The 27750-nt window shown below is 38.2% G+C and overlaps 1 protein-coding gene across 16 annotated transcripts in view; it reads right to left on the bottom strand.

The window, feature by feature from the left end:
- MAGI2 (membrane associated guanylate kinase, WW and PDZ domain containing 2) overlaps nucleotides 1–27750 on the bottom strand; it is a 719386-nt gene that overhangs the window by 118859 nt on the left and 572777 nt on the right. For 15 of the 16 annotated variants that reach the window (XM_050324405.1, XM_050324392.1, XM_050324404.1 and 12 more), the window contains one exon: nucleotides 82–717. The exons of the other annotated variant lie outside the window; for it this stretch is intronic. In XM_050324405.1, coding sequence (XP_050180362.1) covers nucleotides 82–717 — 636 coding nt within the window. The remainder of the gene's footprint in view (nucleotides 1–81; nucleotides 718–27750) is intronic. 16 annotated transcript variants of the gene reach the window in all.

Genomic DNA, 27750 nt, shown 5'->3' with positions numbered 1-27750 from the left:
GATGTAGTGATTATATGTATGTCTTATGGTTTAGAACCTTTTACACACATTTTTGTAATTGTACAGACTTTCCAAACTTACCTCCTCTATGGATAATCAAAGAAGTTTCACTTCCAACAGGACATTCTTTAAGTATATCCACTACTTCTGCATGGCTCAGGTTCTGTACATTCTGCTGGTTGATCTCAACAATGAGGTCACCTTCACACAAACCAGGACATCCCTGAATGTCTAGAATTTGCTTCACCCTCTGTCCTGTAGGACTGTCTGCTATAGTGAAGCCAAAGCCCTGGGCCCCTTTCACAATGGTTAAGGTCATGAGTTCAGCTTGGGTGGCCCCAGAAGAAGCCATTGATACATTATCATCATGGGCAGGTGGTGGGAATGTGCTATCAAGCTGACTATCTGCTGGAATGGAGTGCAAGGAGTGTGGTGGTCGATCTGTTACGTCTGGAACAGACTGAGAAGTCCTAGAAATGTATTCCAAATAAGTTTCATAGTTATGTCTTCCATTTACCACTACCGGAGGCCTCTCCATTACTGCAAGGGGTGGCACCATGCTGTTGGCAGGATCTTCAGGATCAAAGGGCAAAGGGTATCCACGACATAGCACCAAGTTGACACTCTGACCAATAGGAACAGACTGGAAGAGTTTGACTACATCTGCGTGAGTATGTCCAAGGACACAAACTTCATTAATATAGACAATCACATCACCTAGAACGAGAAGAACAAACAGTGACAACATGAGACAACTTCAGTTACTGGATATGCAGAGCAATTTTTTTTGAAATGAGATAGAAGTCTACCAAAAAAATACAGTAAATTCAGTCAACATACTGACTCAAATAATAGAGACAAAAAGGTGAAGTTTGTCTGTCAGCAAATGTAATACAAAGAGACAATGACAGTACCAGTTATTTTCTGTGGAATCTCACAGCTGGAAAATTAACTTGGATAGAGACATGCACCTTTTCTTAACATTTCTTCCTTATTTTTCCAATTCCTGTCAGTCTAGGCCACAGATTACTGTTTTTATAAGACACGATGGGAGATTATTTGGAGGGTGTATTGTCAAGAAATACCATTGTTTGGTGAAAACTAAAAAAAAAAAAAATTAATAGTAAGTACTTGTGGACTTGAGAATCAAGGAATAAGGAACTGGAATGCAAGACTGTGCCTGCATAAGCATAAAGAAACACTTTTTGCATTGATCATGATATTGACATTTTTCTGTTAAATGCCATTACTTTCCATCAGACATTCAGAACTACTACCATAATTTCCAATTCTAGGCATGAACTACCTATCTTGCATAACATTGAGATGTTTAGTGGCATTTTGCTGTAGCCATGATGGTTCTAGACAATGACAGGACAAATTTTTTAGGTAGCTATAATAGGTTCCTATTAGAAAAATCCAGTCAAATGTCTGAAAATCAGTTTAGTATTTCCACCTAATCATCTGGTCAAATAAAACCAAAATAATTCCTTTACCTCCAAATCTTGTCACATATATAGCAGAGCTACCAGTCAGATAATATATGAATGCACCAACCAGCTACTGTTACTGAAAAGTTCAGAAATAAGTTCAAGTTCTTTCTTGTTGTGAGAATAGATCTATACATTTATAGCCATAAATATCTTTAGCTACCATTAAGGTGCATATTAAAATGAAAATGAGGGATCAGTACAAACAATATTCAGAATAGTTTGATGACCCACAATCAGTTTTCACTGTCATGAAAGAGTTTGCATCTTTATAGAAAAGGAGAAGGACGTTTGGTTAGAAAATTCTAGAAGTTAAAATATTTTTCCAACTGAAGATTTTCTTATTAACCTGCCATTATCCTAACACTGTGAGATATTTGCTAAGTACACAGTTCAATAATTGACACATCACAACACAATCCTTTTAAAAGGCATTTGAAAAATCATCAATAAAATGAGAATGATTTAGGGAGGATGAGGTGGTTTTCATGGAATTGCTTCAAGTGTATTTATGAAATTATGTCTTTCAAGTACTTCAATCAAAAGATCTAATCAAGCAAACTGAGGAAAAGAGCATCATCAGGATGCCAGTGCAAGGGCTGTTTCTATGAGACAACAAAAGGCAAAGACTGTTTCTATGTGAAAACGAAATGGTTAATTCCCACACGATCAGACCATCTAACAGCCTGACAATAATTAATTGCATATGCACAAATTGTGATTCAGAGAAAAATTTCTTCAGAGGATGTCTTGGGAAAAAAAGCTAACGGAGCTTGTTTAAATGACTATGAATATTATTCACATAAGCCTTAGGAGCTGCAAATGCTTTCTTAAATGTGCATCATAAATAGATTTCAAAACATAAGAGAAAGAAGTAAGGTCACTTCACAGGCAGTGCTGAAAGAACTCCAGTGCTTTTCTCTCAAGCAGCTGAAAGTAAAGCAGTTTTCAAAAGGCAAAATTTAATAGAAATTAAAAATGCACTGTACAAATGATTGTGGCAATTGCTGCAATTCACTGTGATTTGTTCATGCCCTGGTATAGAAAGATCTTACCTGCATTCTCATCCCTGGCTTCCACATTAGCAGTGAGGCTGACATTGTTCACAATAGGATTGATTCTGATGAACTGAGAACTCCTCAATGCATGCTCCTATTTCAGTAGCTTATGCCTTAACAGTAACCTTGCGACTTTTTAATCCAGGCAGTCTTTATTTTCCTGAGTGCTGGCAACGCAGCTATGTGGTGGGAGGAGACCAATCTGTTTGTTCATCCTCTCTTACAATACATAAGCAGAGTGCAAAAGGAAAAATGAATTTTTTGTGTTGGGCAAGTAAAGCATTGCCTGTTTTCACCTCTTCACTTTATGTATTTGGACAAGCTTAGATATGATATAAAACTTAAGCCAGTATGGTTTTCATATATCAGAAAATCACACAAGCTAGTTGACATTACATAGGTCTCTGGTGAAAAGAAATTAGCTTTTGCAAAAGGAATGCAGTCAAGAAATGTACAGGCCAAGTAGCCCTTTTCTCCAGTCACTGAACATACAAAGCTGAGCATTAGAAGGTCTTGGGTAAGAACTTCTTCAAATAACAACCTTGAATTATCCCTCACAAGACTGCAGAAAATTCCTCAGCATTTCCCGAATCAATATTTTTAAAGCTCTTTTTGGTTTCTGAGGTATAACATAAATAGCATGTCTGGGCACACTCTGAAGCTGTAACTCACAGTTGAACCATTTAGGACCCATGAGCTGTACTGTCATATGGAGAATGTACAGCCAAAGGTTAAATTGTGATGAGCACAATGGCATGAGCTCACCTCAAAGGAAGGTGCTACAATGGTGTTATACTGGGAAGAAAGAGAGTTTCAGATCATGAGACAGGAAGGAGAAACAAAAGGGGTTAGTTTCAGAAATCCTTCAAATGAATCTCTTGACTGCAGTTTCTCCAAACCTGACTCGTTTTACCAGGCTGAGAGTTCCTCATTGCTGACACAGAGAGAAGTACCCAGCATTTGGTAGGAAGGGAGAGGTAAGTTAAGAGCATTACAGAGCCAGTGTCATGCTAATGCAAAGTTCAAAACCTCTCTTCTTTAGGAAAACTCCCTTAAAGGTTCCTGTAGCATCTTTTCTGCCTGTTCTCTACTGCTGCTTCTAATAATAATGGGTGCATATGGACAAGCATAATAGCGATCCACTTCATAATTCCTGTCTGATTTTCTAAGCAAGCCATAGTCTGCCTCCAGAAATCACAGTTTCACAGTGAGTGGGTATCTTTGAAGTTCTGCAGAACATTTATATTCAGCAACAAACTTTGCCTGACTTTTAGAATTAAACTTACTAAAATGACTAGAGTTTGCTTACAGAAGGATTGAGGTTAGCAGGGATCTCTGGAGGTCATCTTATCCAAACCCTGCTCAAACAGGATCCCCTAGAATGAGTTGCTGAGGATCATGTCCAGGTGGCACTGGAAAATCTCAAAGAAGCTAGACACCACAGCCTCTCTGGGCAGCCTGTGCCACTGTTTGGTCATCCTCACAGGATAAAAGTGTTTTCTGATGTTCAAATGGAACCCCCTGTGCCTGAACATGTGCTTATTGCCTCCTTTCTTGTCACTGAGCATTGCTAGAAAGAGCTTGGCTCCGTCTTCTTTGCACAGGTATTTACATAGATTGGTAAAATCTCCCCGAGCCTTCTCTTTTCCACTTCAACATCCTAACTATCAGGTGTTCTCCCCAATTTCGTCTTCCTCACTACCCTGTACTAACTGCACACACACCATACCAACCTTATCTTACTGTCCAGGGATAAGGGAGACCAGGAGGGTTGATTTATGGAGAAGCCATCTGACTTGGACTCCCTAGATGGAAGTGTCAGGTTTGACAGACACCCAGTAGAGCAGGCAATAGGTAACCTGGTCATCATCTCAAACATCTACACTCTCACAAGAAAAGATTCTTCTGTCTGGCAGCCAATGTCCAAATTCACCATTGAGTTGAAGAATGTTAAAAAATACTGACAGCAACAAAAGTTGCCAAACCATCTCAAAGTTACCTCTGCTTTACTTAAGGCTCTTGCATTTAACTGACAAATTTAGGAACACGGGTCTGGAGGGACTTCCTGGATGGCTGAACCTGGTCCCCTGCTGTCAGATTCAACACAATATGTCAGACTTGATGAAATTTGATGTCTTCTTCATAGAAAGAACCACAAAGCCCCATAATATTTCACTTATTTAACTAGTTTGTCTGGCTTATTAAAGTTTGCTGACCATTACTTATTTTGTCATGTAATGTTAATGGACTCAGTGCCTGAATGTTTGATTAAAGGTTATGTTTTTTATCTACATATTTCAAAGCAAAAACCAGATCTATACTATCACTATCTTTTGCTGGTTTAGTGACTGGTGAAGCAATTTGTGAACTTCAGCATCTCTTATTGACAGTTTCTTTTTTACATTCCTCTCTGTGATAATGTTGCAGAATTAAACCTGATACCCTGGATATTTTCCACAAACATTAAATCTAGAAAAAACTACTTTTTTTCATGCCTGAAGTGTTTGATCCAAACAGAATTTGTTTTGTTGACATAACTGATTTCACCACAAATTATCCTACAGTTTCATGTAATGTTACCAGCTATATTTCCCTGCTTTCTGAAGAACCTATACTCAGTGATTCCAGTTATTGTTTCTGCTAAGTTTTTATTACCCCTAGATTTTCTGTATAGACATCTTGCACAAGTAGGTAAGGTTCCTCCATTTTCTTACTCATGTTCCCACTATCTGTATACAAACACCTTGCTTATTTCTTTTTGTTTCTTGTGCACTTGGATTCCTGTCTGTACTTCAGTACAGAACTGAAGTATCTGTACTTCAGTGATCTGAAGTGTCTGCTGGACTGCCCTTCTTATTATTACTTAGAATTCACTAAACTGTGAGGTCTGAATGCAGAGCAAAAAATAGAGATTAGATCTTCACTTAATTTGTTATCCCATTTGAAGATTAGTAGAACTGTCTCATTTGCTTCTGAGGCATTTTTGATCATGCTCTTAGTACCAGGTTTATGTGCTTAAAGTATGACAGAATGCTGTGATTTGGTGGGCGTCAGAGACAGCTCTGCTACCTCTCTGCAGCCAGCACAAGCCAATAGCAACCGAGCTCAAACCAGCCCATGTTTTGGCAAGTCAGTACAGGAAGCACCAGCTCTGCAGGACTCAGGCTGCATATTTTTCTGCTGCATTTATAGCCCATGTAAACCAGACTGATTTCTCCAGCACTACTTATTCCCACTGGCATTTCTCAACCATATACTCTAAACTCTGCATATGCATGCTTTGCATGAGTTTCAGAACCAGCAGTATGTGATTACTTCATTGCTGAAGCTTTCCCTTCACCTGCCCACCCACACTCTCTGCTGTCATTACCACATATTTCTGTCACTTCTCAGCAGTGACCTTGTCTTCTCTTTCTGCAAAGTGCTGCAAGATTGCCGGCGCTGGAGCTTATTAATAATAAATTCAGAGGTGTTAACACATTTCCAGTACCAAGATATAAAACATGGGGGTAATTTTAATAACAACAGCACATGATTGATGGTCAGGAAAGAGGCAAAGATCTGTTAGAAATGAACCATTTTTACACTCACATTCATACAATTACTAGTACATTCATACAATTACTAGTAGCAGGGCAGAGAACTAGTGTGAGGGATCTTTTAGTTAAACAGTAGCAGCCAAAGTATGTTCTGAAACTTGGAAACCCAACTTCCTTCCACTTGCCATATGTGTCAATCCAGTGTGTGAATAAATAATTTCTCTTACAAATGGGTAGAGGCATTTGTTTGGATGTAAAAGATTTCTGCATAAACAGAAGTTCTCTTTTTTCTTGTACTCTGAACTGCCATAGAACCTTGTAAAACCTGTTTGGCTGTAGCTGCTAAGATCTGATGGTATAACTTTTACAGACAAAAGATAAAGCCTAAGATCCTGCAGCTCATGGCAGCCTGATTAGTCTTTTTTTTTTTTTTATTTTAAGCCCCTAAATACTCATTACAAAATTACCCTTATTTTAAAATAAAAATTTCTGAATTATAACAACTTATCAAAGGAGATTGCAGTATAAGATGACTATTGCATATTAATACTGGAATACTTAAAACACCTGCCAAGTAAATTCTTACTTATTTCCTCTAAAAAAGAACATTAAATTAACTGCCAAAGTGTATCAAGAATGTAACCTGGGGAGAAGAACATTAATACAATAACCACAGCTAGTGATCGGAAGAGCTAAATTTAAAACTGACCACTTTATTATTAACTTTACAATAACTTTCTCTGATAGACTGTACTGCAGCAGCCACAGTGAGATGGAAAGAGCTGCTGGGAGACATAATGCTCAGCTGCCTCTGCACTCAGAAATAGTTTCAGGACCACTTGCTGGTATGTGAGAACACTGAATAGTCCATTGAAATATCACTGCTCATACTGGCATGGAAGAACCATTTCCCAGTCTTCATCACATACAGAAAGTTTTACTCATGTATGACAAACTCAGCAAAGCTGACAGGTAACCACTATACGCAGATCCTCCTTTCACTTACTGGACTCTGAGGTTCAAGGGGAAAAATGAGGTTAACAAGAAGTATTATTTAAATCAGACAAAAAGTGAAGCCAAAATGTATTCTCAGGCATTTAGGCACTCAAGTTGGGATTAGATGGGCCTAGATTATTTTCTTACTGAAACCTGAACCACAGATGCACATCGATTATCTGTTTGTCACATTTGAGTCAGTAATTGTACAAAGCATCATTGTAGAAATGGTTAACTTGGGCTAAAATCAGTTCCCATCATTGGAAGGACTGTGCACACTGGCTCCAGTCTTGGCTTCAGGGGCCAACAGAAAGATGTGACACAGACATATATCTGCAACTTTACCCAAGAATCAGATCTGTTGAGTAAGCAGGTGCCATTTTTGTACAATCAATTTTTTAAACCCCATTATAATTCTACTGTGACCCAATGCATATGCTTAATTAAAAAGCCGTCTATTCAAAATTTTTCTGCTTAACCAGCATGTATCATGTAATTACACTCAGGCAGATGTGGATTAGTGGAAAAAACGACTTCCATTTTACTTGTATTTTGCATATAGTGGTAGAAGCTGTTTAAATAGAGGCATTTAACTTTTTTGGAGAGAGAAATAAAATCCATTCTGGAAAAATCTAAAGACCCTGATTATTTGCTGATCCAGTAAACATGAAACACTGTAGATTAAAAAAAAGTAAGTAAAGCAATAGCAAAAGCATACTTAAATGAATGCTACTCATAAAGTGGCAAAGAGTAGGCAAATTCTCTTCCTAGATAGTTTTTCACTTCTTCAAGCATCCAAGAGCATAACATGGATGTTAAAACTGCCACTTTACAAAAATGTAATTATTTAAAAGATGATAAGTATTTTGAAGGCAAGACCACATGAAAAGAAAAAGGTCTAAATTTCAAGGCAGCCTTTTATTTACAAATTATGTAAGCCTGTTCTGTCTAAGTTTTGCTTGCAGGAACTACTTGTGCATCCTGAAATGCTTGGTGTGAATGAACTGCGTGACAGAACATCAGTGGATCTGAAGAGCGAGATAAAAAATGTATGCCATGTTTGTATAGCTATTTCGGATCACTTTGAAAGGTGTCAGTGTGTGCAGAGGCTCATACAGAAATGAAACTTTTTTTTTTTCCTTCAGAAAAAGGAGGTCAAAATTTACAACACATTTGCTTTTGTACGCACATTTTATTTCTGTATGCAGCGCATCACATTTATCTAGGTAATGGCTCCCAGGGGGAGGAAAGTAGCCCAGCCAGCCTCCCAGCAGCCTAAAGGCATAAGGGTATAGCAAAGCATGATCTAAATACCAAGCAGCCCCTGTGCCCGCCTGAGAATCTTGGCAATGTGCCACCTGTCTCTGGTGGAAGACATTTTCAGCAGCGTTGTCAACTGCACACCACTGCCACTGCTAATTCTTGATATAAACTGTCAGGAAGGAAAGAGGGAGAAGGATGAGGTGAGGAACTAGATGGAGCACTTACAAAGATTCTGCAGCACAGTGACAAATGCCTTTATAGATTGAAAAAAAAAAATATATATATATATATGCTACTGGGAGTTTTTAGCAATAGGCAGTCATGTTGTACTTGTGAGCTGAGGTAGTTAATGGAGCTTTTTTCTTTCTTTGAGTAATGCTAGCACCATGAGGACAAGAATAACTACTCACATACTAAATTAGTACTTTGTGAAAGCAACAGAACTTTGCTGGACACTTAAAAAACGTGCAAAGATAGACGACTAGGATTAGTCTCAATTTAAAATCTATAGAGGTATAACTTGAAAGTTCATTTGTGTTTTAGGGATATTATGGTTTCCAAGGAGATTCCCTGTAACTGAAGTGGGCATTGCTGCAAGAAATGGGTCAGTTTTATAACTGTGTTATCTATTTACTAAGACCGTGATTTTCATCGTTGTTGGATCAATAATCTATTTTTCTTGCTACACTTGCAAAAAGTGCTCATTCAGATGCCTAACTTCACCATCTGTCTCTCTGAGACCAGTGTAAATCTGATTTGACTATCAGTCAGGTTATTAACTTAATTTAGAGCTAAGACTTATAGCTTTGATTTGTGGACTTTTTGTGTATTCATTGCCCAGGTCCATATTCTGCTGACTGAGATCAATGTGAGCTGCCAGCACTCAGCACCTTATTTTAGAGCCAAACCATGGATGTGTTGCTGAACCCCAGGCACCAAATCTGAAGGTGTTGCTATGATGTATTGTTTAGCAAGTTCAATTTATAATAATAATATGCATCCACATACTTCCCAAGAGAAAGGTTTACAATTTCTGTTGTCCCAGATGCTGTTGTTAATGCTATAAATTCACTCCCAAACTTTATGCTGAAGAATCTGACTCTGATTAAACATCTTGTGTCCTTGTTATAACGAAACGTGTGCTCATTCACTGCTTTGTCCTAGTTATTGGAGCTTATACTGTCATGCCAAACCAGAAATTCTATATGTGCACTCATAGTTGTACACATATATAAATCCTCAAATCTTGCTGTATCTTGAAAGTAGTCAACTGGTTTTACAAGGTCAGCACCCTTTGGAGATAGATACTTTAAAAGGAGACTGGATTGCTATAGATTAATGCTTTTATGCAAAATTAAAGACTGGAATCATTGTATCAGTAAGAAATTAAATATATCAAAACAGTGAAATAATTTCCAGCTAATTAAGTGGATTTTTACTAATAGTCTACTACATATAAATACCTCAGTGCATTTGAAATGGAGCCATTTTTGATTACCAATTAATTAACTCATGTCTCATACAAATGTATGGCAAAAAAAATTACCTCTACTTCAAAGAGCTTCTCACACAATTTCTATAGCAAAAGATCTACTCAATAGTTTTTCAGGTATGTATAAATATATTGCTTTAAAATAGTATGGCAAAGCGAAATAGTGGAGTTCCTTTTGGTTCTCTCAGGCTTTACTGTATTTTTCCAGGTTAATAGAGGATAATGTATGATCAAACTGACCTTCCTTCCAAGCAAATGTTGCCTTAATATCTCTAGAGCCTCTTTTACTGCCAAGCGCTCATTTTCAAGGACAATATATTTTTATTCTTTGCAAAACAATTTAACACCTTCACTACTGAATATTTAAGCTTTCTTTTCCAGCTCATTTCTGAGTACTGAGTATAAACTACAAAATTCAGCTTGCATAATATTTTTTTTGTGAGATGAAGGAGGCAAAACCGTTAACAAAATCCCACCAAGCTCTCTCTTTAAAACTGCTTTATAACACACAGAAAACTTTAGCCTTTTAATAGTTAGGAAAAGGTCACTTTCCACCCTAACAGCTTTATGGGTAAGAATCCCATTCTCCTTTTATGAGGATTATCCAATATCCCACTAGCTATTTTTTCCTCCTTGTATGTCTCATCCAACCTCTCTATTTTCTGTTTCAGTCTGTGAGCTTTCTGAGAGAGAGGAGAATTTTCAGTACTCTTCTATGGTTTATAGCACTAAAGAGTCACAGTTTAGTTGTGACTTCATTTCCACTGCAGTAAATATCTGACCAATAATAACACCATTGCAGGGTAGATACTCTATCGTTTTCCAGTTCAGTGTAGGGGGTTCAGATTGGATCCTAACACTTGCCACAAACTAAGACGCATTACGGATACATCACCTTCTGTTCGGTAGTCAAATCTCAGATTTCACATATGAAGTGGTATTAATGGTATGTTGTGTATAAGAACATGCCATATCTTCTGCTTTAGAAAATAATTAATTTTCTGGATGTCTAAATTTATTAATTTGTTAATTAGCTGATGAATAAAAGTAAATTAAAATGACTTATTATGAATGACTGTGATGCTCTATCAGTCTATTTGTTCCGACTGAAAAAGCAGTCTCACAGTATGCCTAATGTTCTCACCATGAATCATCCCATGGGTGGCCTGTAACTAAAAGGCCCTTCCCAAAATTATCACTGTATCTAATTTTTCCTTAAAAGGCTACCACTTACTGTCATTTGCTTCCATACAATATTTCTACCCTGCTCCCGACAAAGGAGGTGGCACCATCTGTCCTGCGAGTGTCTTGCTTCTATGTCCATCAAAACCTGAGAGCAAGTTGTAGTCTCCCATCCCATTGGAGATGGTAGCCATAGCAATAGAAGGAGATTAATAGAAAAGTGGGATAGCCATTCCATAAACTTCCTTCTAAGAACTGCTGCATGGGAAGCGCATGAAGAAGGGCAAAAGTATGATGTGTGAATGGATGCAGCACATTAGAGAGAGGAGGTAACTAGGGGTGTGGAATGGATGTGTGTGTGTGCTGTGGGGTACAGGAATGGAAGGAGCAGGAAGAATGTGGGAAGTGAATGCCAGCAGCAGAGTGATAGAGAAAGCAGAAACTGATGTACGTGTGCTCCATGCTTTATTCTCCCCTATCTTTAAAAACACCCTAACTGGTTGTATGTCTAAGAGCCCTGTCCTGCTTCAGGAAGGCAGAAACAGACTAGAGTATATTAGTGAATCCTGCTCCAAAAATTAATGTTTTTATAATGGAGAGCAATTTACATTAAAGTAACTTTTGTTCTTTCTGCTTCTTATGGCATTTCAGGTATGCAATTATTAACTTTTCAGACCTGTATGCAAGCAATGCTAATATATATGCCCAACCAGAATATGATTTCCAGAGAAAAAACACAGTCAGGTGTCAACTGCTTATATGTCAACTGGAATTTTTAGAAATACAGTGAAATGACACAGTCATTATTTCCACTAGGGGTTATAATCGGGGAAACTCAGGTCAAACTAAAAAAAAAAAAAAAACCTAAACAACCCTGGGTATAAAAATGAAAGTAGGGCTTCTTGTCTAATTTAGCTCTCTCTGCATTTACTGTAAACTAGAAAATACAGGTTCATGAAAAGAAACCCAAAATGTCTTTGCGAGTCACTCAAAACTAAATTGGGGCTGCTGACACTAACAAAAGAGAGATATCACCATAAATAATATTGTCCTACCAGTGAACTTAAGCATGGCTGAGTGAATGAATTCAGTGTTTGTTTGACCTAGTGCATTTGGATTTCATGGATTTTATGATGATATGGAAGGGAGATTTTATACCTGTTCATAGGACAATAAACCAATTCATAAAACAGAACAAGCATTTACAATAATTGATATCAATGTACTAAATGTTATAATTACAAAATATAATTATTTTCCCTAATTTTATATTATTAATAGTTGATAAATTATGTTACCAATTAATATTTAGAAGAATGAATCACATAATTTTCAAACTGGCAGTCCTTTAGCTGTTCTCACCAAGGAATGCCAAAATTGTTTAGCCTTGACAAATTTTACATACATAAAGATGAACCAATCAATGTATTTAATATCTAGTGAGCCTGGAATACTGTAAACTGTTCCTGAAACACTGTCAAGACTGGATTTGCAGAGTTAATAAGGAAATGGAATTACAGCTAAACACTGTGAAGAAACAAGTTCTGAAAAGTTCTATGATTTTATTAAGAATTAAACTATCCAATCTTTTCACTATTGCTCCAGAAATATGTGTATTATTATCTCTTATGACAGAACTATTGTAAAAGCATTGCTAGGAGTCTCATGGCTAGGAGTACTTGGATTAACTGGGACAGTGGAGGAGGTTTATGAAATGAAAAATGTGATACCATGGTGTTCATTTCACTACAGTACAATTACTAACACTACTTCTACAAATGATTTAATGTGATAGGGATAACTAGTATGAACGCTTCTCAATGTGCTTATTTGTTAGAGACCATAAAAAGAAAGGAGGGTAACTTTGGTATTTGTGGTGACCACATTTTCATTCTCTGACTTCACTTTCCTCCCAAATTTATTGCAATGAGCTGCAAACTAAATGCTGAATATCACAGTTCCACCTAGTAGAACTCATCTAAAAGGCACTTTTAGAAAACAGAAATATGCATATTTTCACACTTATTCATATATCTTCAGCTAGTTTCTAAAACAGTACTGATTTAAAAGGAGAATAAGTGGTCCATCTAATCTAAAAACTGGAGAGCATGTTTTGGATTCTGAGGCAATTCAGAATTTATAGAACAGCAAGCACAGATGTTTCTCTGGTGCAGTGCTTCTGATAAGCAGAGGTGGCACATTTTCTTCCACCTGTGTTCACTTGGGCTTGAAGGTACAGGAAAACCTTTACCCTGACAGAGAGGAGAGCATCTGCCTCTGTGTCCAGTTTGAGGCTGCTGCTCTCAAAAAGGACTCTGTAAGACCAAAGATCCCTTGAAGCCAGACTAGCACAAGAGGGCTGGGAATAGTGGAACTGATAATGTCATTTCAATGACATGGAAATAGATTAAAAACAAATACTAGCAGCAATGGAAGGAGAACTATAATGATGTGGAGAAAATATAACACAAATCCCTCTGATACCATAGAATCATAGAATCAGCCAGGTTGGAAAGGACCTCTGAGATCATCAAGTCCAACCCTTGATCCACTACCACCCTGGTTACTAGACTATGGCACTAAGTGCCACACCCAGTCTCATCTTAAAAATCTCCAGGGGTGAAGAATCCACCACTTCCCTGGGCAGCCCGTTCCAATGCCTGATTACTCTCTCTGTGAAGAATTTCTTCCTAATATCCAACCTAAACTTCCCCTGGCAGAGCTTAAGACTGTGTCTTGTCTTACTGAGAGCTGCTTGGGAAAAGAGACCGACCCTCACCTGGCTACAACCTCCTCTCAGGGAGTTGTAGAGTGATGAGGTCTCCCCTGAGCCTCCTCTTCTCCAGGCTAAACAACCCCATCTCTCTCAGCCTCTCCTCATAGGACTTGTGCTCAAGTCCCTTCCCCAGCCTGGTTGCTCTTCTCTGGACCCGCTCCAGCACCTCAATATCCTTTCTGAACTGAGGGGTCCAGAGCTGAACACAATACTCAAGGTATGGCCTCACCAGTGCTGAGTACAGGGGAAGGATCACTTCCCTGCTCCTGCTGGCCACACTGTTTCTGATGCAGGCCAGGATGCCATTGGCCTTCTTGGCCACCTGGGCACACTGCTGGCTCATGTTCAGCCTCCTGTCAATCAGCACCCCCAGGTCCCTTTCCACCTGGCTGCTCTCCAGCCACTCTGTGCCCAGCCTGTAGCGCTGCAGGGGTTGTTGTGGCCAAAGTGCAGAACCCGGCACTTGGCCTTGTTGAACTTCATCCCACTGGAATCAGCCCAACTCTCCAGTCTGTCCAGGTCCCCCTGCAGAGCTCTCCTGCCTTCCAGCAGGTCGACACTCCTCCCCAGCTTGGTGTCATCTGCAAATTTACAAATGGTGGACTCAATCTCCTCATCTAAATCATCAGTAAAGATATTAGACAGAACTGGGTCCAACACTGATCCCTGGGGGACACCACTGGTGACCGGCTGCCAACTGGATGCAGTACCATTCACCACCATTCTCTGGGCCTGGCCCTCCAGCCAGTTCTTAACCCAGCAGAGAGTGCCCCTGTCCAAGCCTTGGGCTGCCAGCTTGTCCAGGAGTATATTGAGGGAGAGGGTGTCAAAGGCTTTGCTGAAGTCCAGACAGACACATCCACACCTTCCCCTCATCCACTGTCCCACATGCTGGCCAAGGAAGCTGAAAAGCATTTCCGTATTTGCACAGTCCTTGCCAATCAGTAGATAATTGTACAAAGAACATGTTATCCAAACGTATTAAAGGCTCTGTCCTGGTATTCAAAAAATTATACCAACATTAAAACAAGTAATATAAAAAATGAGGTCTAGAACCGATTGCAAGCTGTCTGCACACACAGGGAAGAACTGTTTGCACATAACAGATGTGCTTCTGCTCCACTGGAGTCTACTCTGGTTCAATTTTGGATTAGAATTAAGTATTTTCCCAACTCGGTTCCTATCTACTCTACATTTCTTCTTCTGAAAGACTCTCCCCCTCCCCCCAAAGAAACTGAAAAGTAGAACGAGTTCTTGTCTGCATGGTTATTTTTGTGTAGTTAAAGGGAACGTGCTTTTGCAAGACTGTTTAAGATGACTGATAATATATTCTTGTTTTTCACTTGCACAAATAGAATCCATTTGGGAAGGATGCTCTTGAGGCACAACAAGGATTTTGAATACCTAAGTAAGACCCAGATGTGCTCAGATACCAACAAGAAGTGAAAGAGATTAAAAATGGTTGCCATTAAAAGAGAAATTAGTTACATGAGCACTCTGCAATTTTCTCAAATCTCTCACTCTCCAAATTAAAAGACAGACACACTGCCTAATTCAAACAGAAAAATATGAGGTGTGCCTTCATCTAATGGCAAAATAATACAGTTGCATCAAATTGACTGAAATGCAAAGAGATGAAGGAAAAAAGGAATAAAAATTATATGAGCTTAATGTGACTTCTCTCTTTTACAGCTAGAACAGAATATAAAAGAATATTTAATTCCATTATTGATAGCAATCAAATAGTAAGGCTGCAGTGCACAAGACAGTTAAATTACTCTGATGAGTAGGTTTGATATTCAGCCTGTCCCTAAAAACTGCACCAGAGGTCACAGAAAAGTTAAATCTCATGTAATTTTTAATATTTGGGAGAAGAACTTGCTGTCACTGCAAGAAAGAGTAAAAATCTTGTTCCAGTCTGTTGAAGCTGATGCAATTATACTGTACAGGTAATATGCATCACTCTGCTTGTCAACTGGACAGGGCTGCTTGCATAGCCACAGAAAGGCTGTCAGGCACTGACTAAACACATTGACTTCCTTCCAGTCTTGACTCTATGAGATTGTTTCAAGTGTCTTTTATGATATGTATTATATACCCCAAATTTAGGGTAATCTTTTGGAAAACAATTAAAGGTTGTCTACACTTCACTTGGTATGTTTGCATTCTGCAAACAGATTTTGATACAGTTTTTATGAAGTTTACACTTCATATTTTATCCTTTGCTTTAGGGTCTTTGTTCTAGTCCCTCCTTTTTCTCATACTTGATCTGGCTGTTCCCCTCAGCTGCATTCCAGTTATTAGAAAAAAAGAAAGAGACAGAGAGTTGGAATGACAGAGAGAAAACCCGATGTTGCTTGCTATAGCCACTGCAACTCCTGCACAACTTATCTGGTAGAAGATCCAAACCAGGAAAAGCCTGGCTTTTTCTGTCAACCCAAGATAAAGCATGTCCAACACGGAATTCTTACTGGAAGAAAATTAGCTCCTGATTCTGACACACACATGCAAAATCAGCCTAACATCTAAATGTGGATATATTTCTCCATGGAAAAGTCAAAATCCCATATCCCTGAGACCAGGTTGATCACTGTACAAGAACACCATGGAGCCCCTTGATGATACATCTGTAAAAATACTTGATTTAATGAATTAATATTATAATTCATCTACATCTCCTAGCTCCTAGAAAGAACTCCCTCTTTTTTCTTTTTATTTGTATTTTTTTTTCCTGAAATGGACTAAATTGCATGTTTATTTTTTATATATAAATTCACATATATACATGTATATTTTTACATAGAGATATATACCTTCAGCACACCTACCCACAGACATACACAGCTAAAAATACTTCATCACACACATTCAATATCTGCTATTATAACCAATAATAGCTAATATATAAAAGCTAACATCTGCTATTATAACATCTGTATTATAACCAACATTTTTACAGATATATCACTGAGGGGCTTCACGGTGCTCTTTTTCATTATCCGGCATTCAGAACTGAAAAGATTACTGAAAGATAGTATTTACAATACTGTACAGTTTAAAATAAAAATCCATCAGCTTGGCACCTTGGCTAGAGTAGAATTTTTGATATGAACAATTGCTCAAGTACAATTCTTAATATTATCCCTATTTCCCAAAACAATTCAGAACTATTTTTTCAATAAATAGGAACTGCACTAGAAACACTTGAATCTCTTATATAATAGTCAACGGCATTTCCTTTTGATGCAATGAAGTTTGGCCTAAAAAAATATACTCTTGTCTGATATGCAGAAAATAATTGGAGTAAGACAGACTAAACAGATTGTCAAAAGCAATCTGCCAAAAAAAGGAAGGTTTTTTGAACTCTGAGTGATAATGCTGCCATTGTGACCTGCCTGGAAAATGAGCAAAGATAAGACAATAGTATTTTTGACTTCTCTAATTTTTGTTAGAACAGCTCTTCCCCACTAAAATAAAGCACCTTTCTGAAATGATATTAAAAGTATAAACACATAAATGTGACCGGTTTTATGGTACCATGTGTAGCACTGCAGTATAGCATGAATTTTGTGTGGAATTTGGCAGAGGAATCTACACTCAAACCCACTGATTAAACAAGGTTAAATACATATGTGGTTTCTGAAGCCAGTGACAGGAGGCAGTGTCTGTGCCGTGGCTGAATACTTGAGGACAACCTGCCTGACCCCACCAGTCTACCTTGTGGGCTTTTCTGGAGGTTTTGGTGGAAGAAAGTCAACCAGACCCCATCAAACAAGATGGATACAGAGTGCATTGGCTGAGGTTCTGCCCAATGTCAGGAGAATAATCCCAGTAATAATAATATCATAGTAATGGGAGTATAATTAATGAAGCCCCACATATTTCCATACAATGATGGTTTTTTTAAACGATGACCTGAACTTCTCCCTTACAAGACATGAAAGCACTGCCAGGTTCTCATCACTACCTCAAATTCCTAATTTTCCAGTTTCCCACCTCTTTCTGCTGCCTGTTTTTTTTGGAATTGCCCCAGTGCAGAAAACCCAACTTTTTTTTTGTGCTCTTTCAGTCCTTCACCATGTTACAGGCACCACCCCTCCTCAGCCCTGACAGCTTCTTCAGAGCTGAGGGGTTCACAGGATTAAAAGACGTGATTTCAGGCCCGTAATCATAAACTGCTTATTGAGACTTGTTATTTTGCATACATAAAAGTGAAACAGAAGAGATCGCAAATAACAGAGAGCAGCATAATCCAACATGTTTCATGACTCACTATTAGCCTATGAATAAATTCTCAAGGAACAAACCTATCAAGAAAAGGTGTCCAATATTATCAGACTTTTCCGCAGCACTACTACAGGTGATGCTCAGCATGGCAAAGAAAGTTTCAGTAAATACTGCATACATTGATGCTGATTTTAACACAGAAGAGATTAGCTTAATACAAAGAATTTTAATTTACTTCCATTTGGAGCTGAAGAAGAAAGCAATACATCAAAAGGAGTGAAACTGCCAGTGTTTAAAAGATCTGTACTCACATCACTGCTCTCAGACCCCTCTTGCAGAGCTCCTTTCTTCTTTCCCCTAGTACCTTGCCCTCCCCCTCCCGCCTCCTACATGCTCACACATGCACAGAAACACCCACTCTCCAGCCATCTCTGAGCATAAAATTACTGCCTTTTCTCCCCTGCCTGAAGAACAAAAACAAATTATCTCATCTTCAGCTCCAGCATATCCTAGTCTGTTTTCTCCCAGTTCTGCACCCAGTCTCTGGAGATGAGACCCTCTTCTCCTCCCTCCAACCACAAGTCACCTTCTGAGGTGGATAGCTGAGACCTGGCAAAACATCCAAGCTCCACACACCAAGAATTGCCCACCTCCTGTGCACAACCCTCACTTATCTTGGCATGGTGGCAGAGTAGCATTTAGGGGACCCTGACTCCACCACCATGGTACCACTTCCCTCTGGTGCCTACTGAAGGAGGGGATGAGGAGGAGCGAGTGCTGCCCAGGCATCTCCTGCTGCTGCGTGCACAGAGCATATGGGAGCAGCAGAGCATCTCCAGCTCCACCTACACCCACTGACTCACAGTCAATATCACACTTATGTGACTGCTGGAGGGGAGAAGACTCTTGTGGGGCAGAGAGAGAAAAGGCTGGAAGAATTTCTCCAGGGGCTTCTCACTTTTCATCAGGATTCACTCCACACCTGCCTCCTGGTTCCAAAAGTGCTCCTTATGTCATTGAGAAATTTTCATTACAGGTCTTTAAGCAAGCAAGCCATTTTTTAAAATGTCAGAGTCATCAATTACAAAGAGGCAGTTGCATAAGTGCTGGGATAAACTTTGCTCTTCTTACAAAGGCTATGTGAGCAACTAAACAGGGTCAGATAAGAGGTGCATCTGTGCTAATACCCTGATTACAGCAAGAGACAGTGAAAGATGCTTTAGAAGTGAACTTACAACAAAATTGTCTGAAATGTCTCTGTAGCCCCCATTAGTTAAAGGTTCATAAAGCTCCTGGAATATGATTTATATGCCTGAAAATGTTTCCTCATCTCTAATGCAACTCTGGATAATTTTACATTGTGCCACCCATCAAATGATAAACTCAGACCAGTGACAAAAAACGTGATCCACATACAATTAAACACAGATTTCTGTTTTAATGTATACTGCACAACTGAAGTTTCACACTATTTAGCCTTAATATCTTAAGCTGATCTCCATTAGTTAACTAATTAATTAACATTATTGAACTAAAATTTTTAGCAGTTATGATGGAAGGTGCTACCTGCAATAATTCTTGGACTTTACAAATTTCTAAAATGACTATTTCTCCTTTTCAATGGAGAAATTCAGATACAGGTATGTTGACAAATTTATTCAAGTAAAACACTTGCTAACTGTCAAGAGAGATATTTCCTATTCTAATTATAGAGCAGAAATTGTATCTTAGAAATCACTAATTAATTTATTCTTAATTTTTGAAAGATTTAAAATTGGCTATGAATTTCACCTCTAAAATTTGTTCTCAAAAAATAGTAAAAGGCAAACAAAAAGCTGAATTTCTGAAGTATTAGATTTTAATATAGATACAGATTGTATTTGGTTGCACAAAAGTGGAGGTAGAGGCGAATAAGCACTCTTTATCTATATATTTTTTAATACAAAATGAAAATAAAATTCTGAAACTCAGCTAAATGTTTACTTTTTGGATAACTGAATAGTAAAATAAAGCCCTATATGCCAAAACAAAAGAAAGTTAAAGGTGGCATGGCTAATGATATTGAAAGGGACAGTTCTTGATTAATTTCATTATGCAATATGAAATTCTCACTGTCTCTGTCAGCTCTTTATATAGTAAGAAACTCTGTCTGACCTCACAGATCATTATGCTTAAGAAACAAGATGACGTTATTTATAACTATGAAATAGTACATGAGATGATGACTTATTTTCAATGTGCATTTTTTGTCCGTTCATACAAATAGCCAAATCACAAGAGACAGATTTTAATTACATGTGATAGAAGAAAAGTTATTTCTGCAACTGCAGCATTTTTGGCAGCCACTGAGTTCACTGCACAGTGCTGACTAAAGGGGCAACTTGAAAACTTACAAAAACTGTCCTAATAAATGTGAGGATTATGGCAATATATTTATCATCTCCTGGCCAATGTTAAATATGCTAATAGCAGAATCTGCAGATTTCTTATGATGGAGTTCAGATCAAAGAAAAATTTTATGGGCTTCCTAGACTTGTCACACATAAATCAAGTTTGTATGACAATATGAACACTAAAATTGGATAAAGGTTTATTGGTATGTGAGAGTAGGTAGAATAAATCATTTAACATTTCTTCTGCCTTTGTATGTTGCATATTGCAATATGTATGACATAGTTTTAGTATCCTTTTCTATGATTTTGGCCTTTGTGGCCATTTTTCCCATGCAGTCAGACCCTGACTTAATAGGAATGTGAGACTACATGCACTTGGATAGTTTGTGTCCAAATTTTCTCTCTGCTTTTTAACCTTTGCTCTTTCACATTTTACTTCACCGTATTTTTTGATTTCTGTATGATCTCATTTTCTGCTAAAGATATGGCACTTTTGAGCACCAGAAGACCTCCACTTACTCATATTACAGAGACTGAGACTGGTAGCTCAGGTTAAACACGGTGTGTATGCCTTGTGTATATGATTTGTGTTGTATTTGTCCCTAAGAGACAGAAATTTTATATTAGCATAGGTCATATCTCCATTATGCCCTCTCTGCCCATCAAATTACTTCACCTCTGGTTTCTGCGTTAAATAAAAACATAAATGCAGTGAGAATCTGGTCAAAGGTGAAACAGTTGGATAAAAAGACAGTAGTAAGTGCTGTACTGTTATATAATAATAATAATGGCCAGTCTTCGCGAGCGAAGATCCGGGGAAGGTCTTTACACCTTCCAGCCTGCGCATTGGATTTTTTAGGTGAGACACAGTGTGCGCGGAACTGAGCCCACCCTTTAATCCTAAGGTTCATCTGCCGGGGCCAAGCGAGCTTGGACGGTGGCAGCGAGGTCCTTAGGATGTAGGTGGGTTGCCTTTAAGGGCTAACGAGCCCCACCTGCCCGGGAGTGGCCCTGACCGGGAATCGAACCCGGGTGTCGGCAGTGACAGCGCCGCGCCCTTAACCACTAGACCTGGACATGTTCAGACCTCAGCCATCACTAATCAAATATGTTCAGCTTCCTGTAGTTGGTGCTAGAAGAGTTTCTCTAACGGTTTAAACACTAGAAAAAACTTACCACATATAGGCAGACCTGCTCATACACTCTCTCCTGCAGAAGACTAATGCAACACACTTACATAACCTAGAACTTCAACTCTTTATGTGTCCAATATTTTACTACTTCAAGAAACAAGAACACATTATCATTCTTGGGATTGATAAACATAGATCAAAATATAGTGTCAAAAAATGTAAATTTCTTTCAAAATTAAATAAGTGCCACAAACCATGCATAGTATGATTTGCCTCCTATGTATCAATATGGATTTTATCAAAGTAAAATAAAAGATTGCTGTTCTTTTCAAATTCCTCCTGCATTTCTGTGTATTAACTGGAAAATGAGTCTTCTGAAGAAAAGTCACTATAGGAAAGAAAACAAGTTACACATATTATTCACTCCTAATATTGGTATATTCTTTATGGGTGCCAATAATATATGGAAGCAAAATATTATAAGTGCTGGAGATGAAAATGACTTCATAATCCCCAGTACATAGCTGAACTCAACCATCTGACCTCTTATAATACTATTGTTGGAATAGTTAAATGAGAGAAAATTAAGGGGTTTTGTAGTTTCTTTTAGGTATTCATAAAACAACAAATGTGAGCTTTGAATTAGGTTAGGGGAAACAAATATCCTTAAAACTGTCAAAAAAGAAAAGTGCTATTATTATAGTAATTAATCAATCATTGTTTCCTGCAACAGATGATAAGGAAAAACAAAGGAGTCTGTTAATGCACTCCTTGTTGAAGGAGGAAAGAGGTTGTTCAAACAGGTGTCTAATGTAATTTACAACAGCCTTGGGCGTTTGAGATATTCATATGCAACTTTCAGGCACCACACAGGACTTACAAGAGACTGCTGCCTGGAAGGGCAGGAGGAGGCTGGGTGGGATCCCTGGAACTTTTAATGACTCTGGACACCCATGTTTATGCAACAGAATTGGACCCAAGTATTGGTAGTCACAGTTACCTGCAGGAGGCAACCTTTTCCTCCCTATCTATCTTCTTTAATGTTCTGCTTTGAATTGCCTTGAATTAAGACACTAAGCCTAAAACTTGAGACAGAAGATTCACAAAGTTTCTATATTATGACAAACTTTAGGGCTAAACCCCAAGATATGGAGTCAGAGATCACTAAGTACCTTAGTACTAACAGAATCATCTCATGAAGCGAGACATACGATGTGAAGACAAGAAGTTCCTAAGAATTTTTTTGTAATTGTTCCCATGGCTTAATGAACATATTGTCTATTTTCAGAAGCATTTTGAGATCCAGCTTAGATGCTCTACTGCAATTGCTGTTTCTGTTTGTATAAATAATTTTAATTGAAGACTTCAAGGGAATAGCCAAATGACAGGGCGAAAATCATTTAGTAGCTGTCTTTGTACCTCGAGGAATGTCTATTTGTATGCAGTGCTTAATGAATGCTCTGTAGCTCAGATGGGTGACACAAACTCAACCTCTAACTCCATTTCAGGCAGAACAGATAGTGACACATGGATTTTCTGCAACTCAGGGAGAACACAAGGATATTGAATATCACACCAGCCAACCAAAAAAGTTTGACAAGATGCACATAAAGACCTCAGATGCAGACACTAAGTGTGTGGTATACAAAATAGAGATACCTTTTTCTTAGTGTAGGTTCATCTCTATCCTGGTTATCATTTGGTGAATACCTAACAACATATCATAAGTACTAAAATATGAAGAAAACACTAAAATAGGAACCTCATGGAGATTACAATTCAGTAACTTTGTGACAAAAGTAAGCACCTTTTCCAGTCCTTTGGTTAACACAAAGAGAAATTTACAGATATTACTGTGACCACTGTAACTAGTTCATTTTATCTGAAAGCCATAGAAACACAAAAAAAATAATGGCAAATTAATCTTAGAAAAAAGTAATAGCAGCACTAAAAATTTCTAGAAACCTAAGTGCTATCTCCTGGCTTTTCTATTTACATGCAGAGTTCAATGAATTGCCTACTTTAAAATATGAAAGAAAGGCAGATTGAAAAATAATCTTTTTCTGTCACCAAGTTTTTAACTGCTATTAATACTTCTAAGATGCAAGTATTAGTTTAACTGTCATCATCAAACATTTAAAACCACTAGTCATATCACTTTCCCTAGCTAAAGTGTCTTAATACTTGATATCGAATAAATAGTAAAACTGGCATTTTTTATTTTGTTTTATACTTGAAACCTCTTAAATATAATGTGGTCATACTTCAGCACTTTCCTCTGTGACAGAGAAATATAAACTTTTAGCCTATGAAATTGAAGATTTACATTTAGTCCCTTTTAAAAAACAAAAAAAATAATTAAGAATTGTCCTTTAAAGAATTCTGGTTACACAGAGATTCAGGATAAAATTGTGAGGACTAGCAACACTGATAATTTCTTAAAACAGGGTTTATCTTAACTGTACACCTCTTGAAGAGTTTTGGCATTAGTTATATGACACGTGACAGTTTTATGGTGAGACACATAGAGTGGATTAAATGAAGTGGGATGCCTTGTACTCCTTGAAAAGCCAAAATAAATTATGAAATGAAAGAAGACTCATACTCAAAAACCAGGCTGTGGTTTTAGGAAATAGTTACCTCTGGTTTGGCTCACAAAAAGAAAACATAACCAGTACCACTGGTGAAAGGAAGAGTAGGTTTTGGTTGAACCTGTCGCAAATATAGAGCACAGTCTGTCATGTTCCAACACCCTGCCTTGGTTTTCTGAGGCCAGTCTTCCTGGAGCCACTGGATGAGGTGGTGTCAGGTGGGTGAAATAATTAAATTTCAGCCAGCTTCTGGTACTGTGGCAGTGAAGCCCTACATACATGTGTGACTAGTTCTTTATCAAGTTCCTGATCAGGGAACCTCTTGAGGTGGTAGCTGTGGTAAACAGCTGGCTACCAAGGGAATGGAACGTTGTAAAAGAATATTATGAGATGGATTTTGACCGATAGCATGTGAGAGAGACATGATCTGTTTGAAAAAGAAGATAGGTACAGTCATGAGTGGTCATGATACACTGAGTCCTTTAGTGATATTCTGATAGTATTCATATTCCCAGATGACTACCAAAACCCAGACTTTATTTTAACATATTTCCTTTTTTGAAGGCATTCTTTATGCATACATAGTTCATTGTTTCTGTTGCTGAAACTGCACTGCTTACTTCGTGTCTGATCTGACATTAGGTGGTTTGTTCATACGAACTGACGATGGATAAACAGGGAACAGGATTAAGGATCTGTTTGAACTTGTAAAACCATATCCTTTTGCAGATGTCCCCAATTCCGTCTGTCTTGAGTACTCCTTATAGAGGTTGTAAGATATTAGCTTCATTGTGAAAAACATGCATTAATGAAACTAGATAATTATTCCCTAAGCTAAGTAACACTGTAGGGTCAACTACCTGGTAACGGCTTTGGTTTTGCTCTTATTCAGCTAAATAGCAACATTTATGACTTCGTACATCAACAAATGTGGGTTCTCCAATTTGCTTACATTTAAAGTAACCTCAGCTTCTTGAAAAATTCATCATACGCACAAGCTTGTTATGGGTCTTGACAGTAGGTCCAAGGATAGCAGCTAGGCCATAGATCATTCCTTCAGGCATTTTTAACAGCTGGCTCATTCCCTTTGGAGATTTCTAAGGTGTATTAGAAATTCTCAGTTGTAGATGTGGGACCAATCTCTAGACTCCAGATTTCTAGTCTCTAGGCTTCATCCTATTACAATCATGCAAAAGTGGTAGAGGCCTACTTATATGGCAGGTGTAGGCATCTGCCTTGTAGACATCTGTATCTGTTAGCTGAACCTTATCTTTAATTTATGAATTTCTATCTCTAGAATAGATACCTAACATAGTAAAACTACCATTCCTGAAAGAATAACACCTAAAAAAGCCAGAGTCTGCATTGTTTACAGATGATTTAGCATCTTAAAGCTGGCCTGGCAGAAGAAAGAAAGAATGTTTCCCTTTCTTGATTCACACTATTGATTCACACTGTTGAGCTATGACATTTCATCACAGATATCTATCTATATATGTAGATATAAATATATATATGTTTCTGGAAAGTTCATCATGCAATCACCACAGCTCTTCATCAGTCAGAAGGGTCATCACCAGACTCCATTATTTAACCACTTGTGCATCATGTCTTTGAGCTGTTTCCTGGAAATTTTCACCAAAGGAAATGGAGTTTGCTGAAATGCAGAGTGAGAATCTTTCCCCGAGCTTGATTATATGGGAGTGTTTCAGTTATCCAGTTCCACTGAATAACCTTGAGAACTGTAGAAAAGTTTTTGCCTTTGCAGCTTGAGCTTTTATCTGATTCAGCCATAGGCCTAAATCTTTGTTTGCCTTAGAACAGCAGTCATTCAAAAGCACTCACTGTATAAAAATCTTCTCGTGTAGATGCAGTCTTTTACCAGTGATGTTAACTCAGCATTTTAATGGGATGCAGGGGCCTCTTAAATACAGACAGTATTTCAGCTGCGTGAAGCTTCAGACAAGACAAAGCAACATAACCTCCCGGAAAAGACTGTGGTATCAGCTCCTAGGCTGTCCTGAGGTAGATGTAGATGCTGTGGAGTGTAATGTTCGTATCCAGCAGCTTGATTGAGCTCCAAATACTAAAACATGTCCTAGAAAGGCATTTGCAGTATTATTAACAGCCATTAGCTCACAGATGCCAGATTTACATGAGGGCATAAGAGCCCTTACGAATTCTGAAACATCTGGCAAATGGGATCAGGAATGCAATTTTCTTTGGTTTTGACTCATCCACTGAGACGTGGTTCCTCTAAGTCTGCTTGTGAGGTTTATTGCGGGGCTAGGACAAATATAAATATCTCTTAGTGCCCAGCAGTGGGCACCAAGTGGTGCTGAGAGATCGTCAGGACCTCAGATATCTCCTGTGCACTCGTTGCTTTATTGTTTCATAGCATCACAGCAATGCCTAGTCACTGTCAGGCAGATGCTTCCATGTTTCCAGAGGCTTCCAAGCTCTCAGTAGTGTTCCTCAGGGGTCAGTACTGGGATAGGCACCATTTAACATCGTTGTTGGTGACTTGCACCCTGGGATTGAGTGCTCCTTCAACAAGTTTCTGATGACACCAAGCTGTGTGGTGTGGTCAACATGCCGGAATTCCACTTGGTCTAGTGGAAGGTGTACCTGTTTATGGTACAGGGGGTGGAATGGGATGGTCTTGAAGGCCCTTCCCAACCCAAACCATTCTGTGACTCTATGATTCTATGTTCCAAAGGATGAAGTCCAGAATTGTTTTGTTTTGAAACCTGCAGGTCAACTCACTTTGTTATGATCACATTAGAGGGTGACAGTTTCTTACACAGACTCGATCTTTGAATAGCATTTGTATCAGACTCCTACATTAGATTTTGGGTGGAGAAGTAAACCAAAGTTACAATGGTAGTTTCCTATAAGCTTGTGTTTTAACAATTAGCTTGAAGTACAGTAATGGTGTCTTCAGCCTGTGGCCAAGAGCAGGTAAGATGAAAGAGATTGTAGCTTTTCTTTCTTTTTTCTTCCAAAATCTGATGCAGCTCTGAAGCATGAAGATTTTTATAACCACTTGGTCAAAGAATAGTATCAGCCTTGCAAGGAACAGGATCCAAAATCATATTAGAGCTGGGTGCACCACCACCTGTGGTTATCCCTTACTCAGGTTGCTTCACAGATCATTGTCACTGTCCCCATCTACTGTGATGCCCTACTGCCACAGTATGTTTTGATCATTAATCAAAGCTTTCTATGACTCTGATCATAGCTGGAGTGCACATAAATTAAACAACAGCACACAGTTTGTGTCAAAAGAATAAATAAAATCTATTATAAAAGCTCTAGTCATCATCCAGTGATACCTACCTAACAAACAAAAAGGAACATATGTAATTTCAAATAGTTTTCAAAGTTATATCTTAACAGCTTTATGAACAAAAGGCAATTGATGGAACCTGGGAGGTTTTCATACCATCAGTTGATTATATTGTAAAATGGCTGCATAGGAAGAGAAATCCTACTTTAAGAAGTGTAAAAGGATTGGATATCAGGAAATAAAAGCACTTTACTGAACAGTAGTGCCTTTATAAACATTCTGACCTTAAACATATTGTTTCAGTTTACCATTATCATATTT

The sequence above is a fragment of the Myiozetetes cayanensis genome, unplaced genomic scaffold (genome assembly GCF_022539395.1).
Source record: "Myiozetetes cayanensis isolate MyiCay16 unplaced genomic scaffold, myiCay2020 scf3, whole genome shotgun sequence".
NCBI lineage: Eukaryota > Metazoa > Chordata > Aves > Passeriformes > Tyrannidae > Myiozetetes > Myiozetetes cayanensis.
The sequence above is the reverse complement of the archived record's forward strand: the minus strand, read 5'-3'. Positions and strand labels throughout refer to the sequence as shown.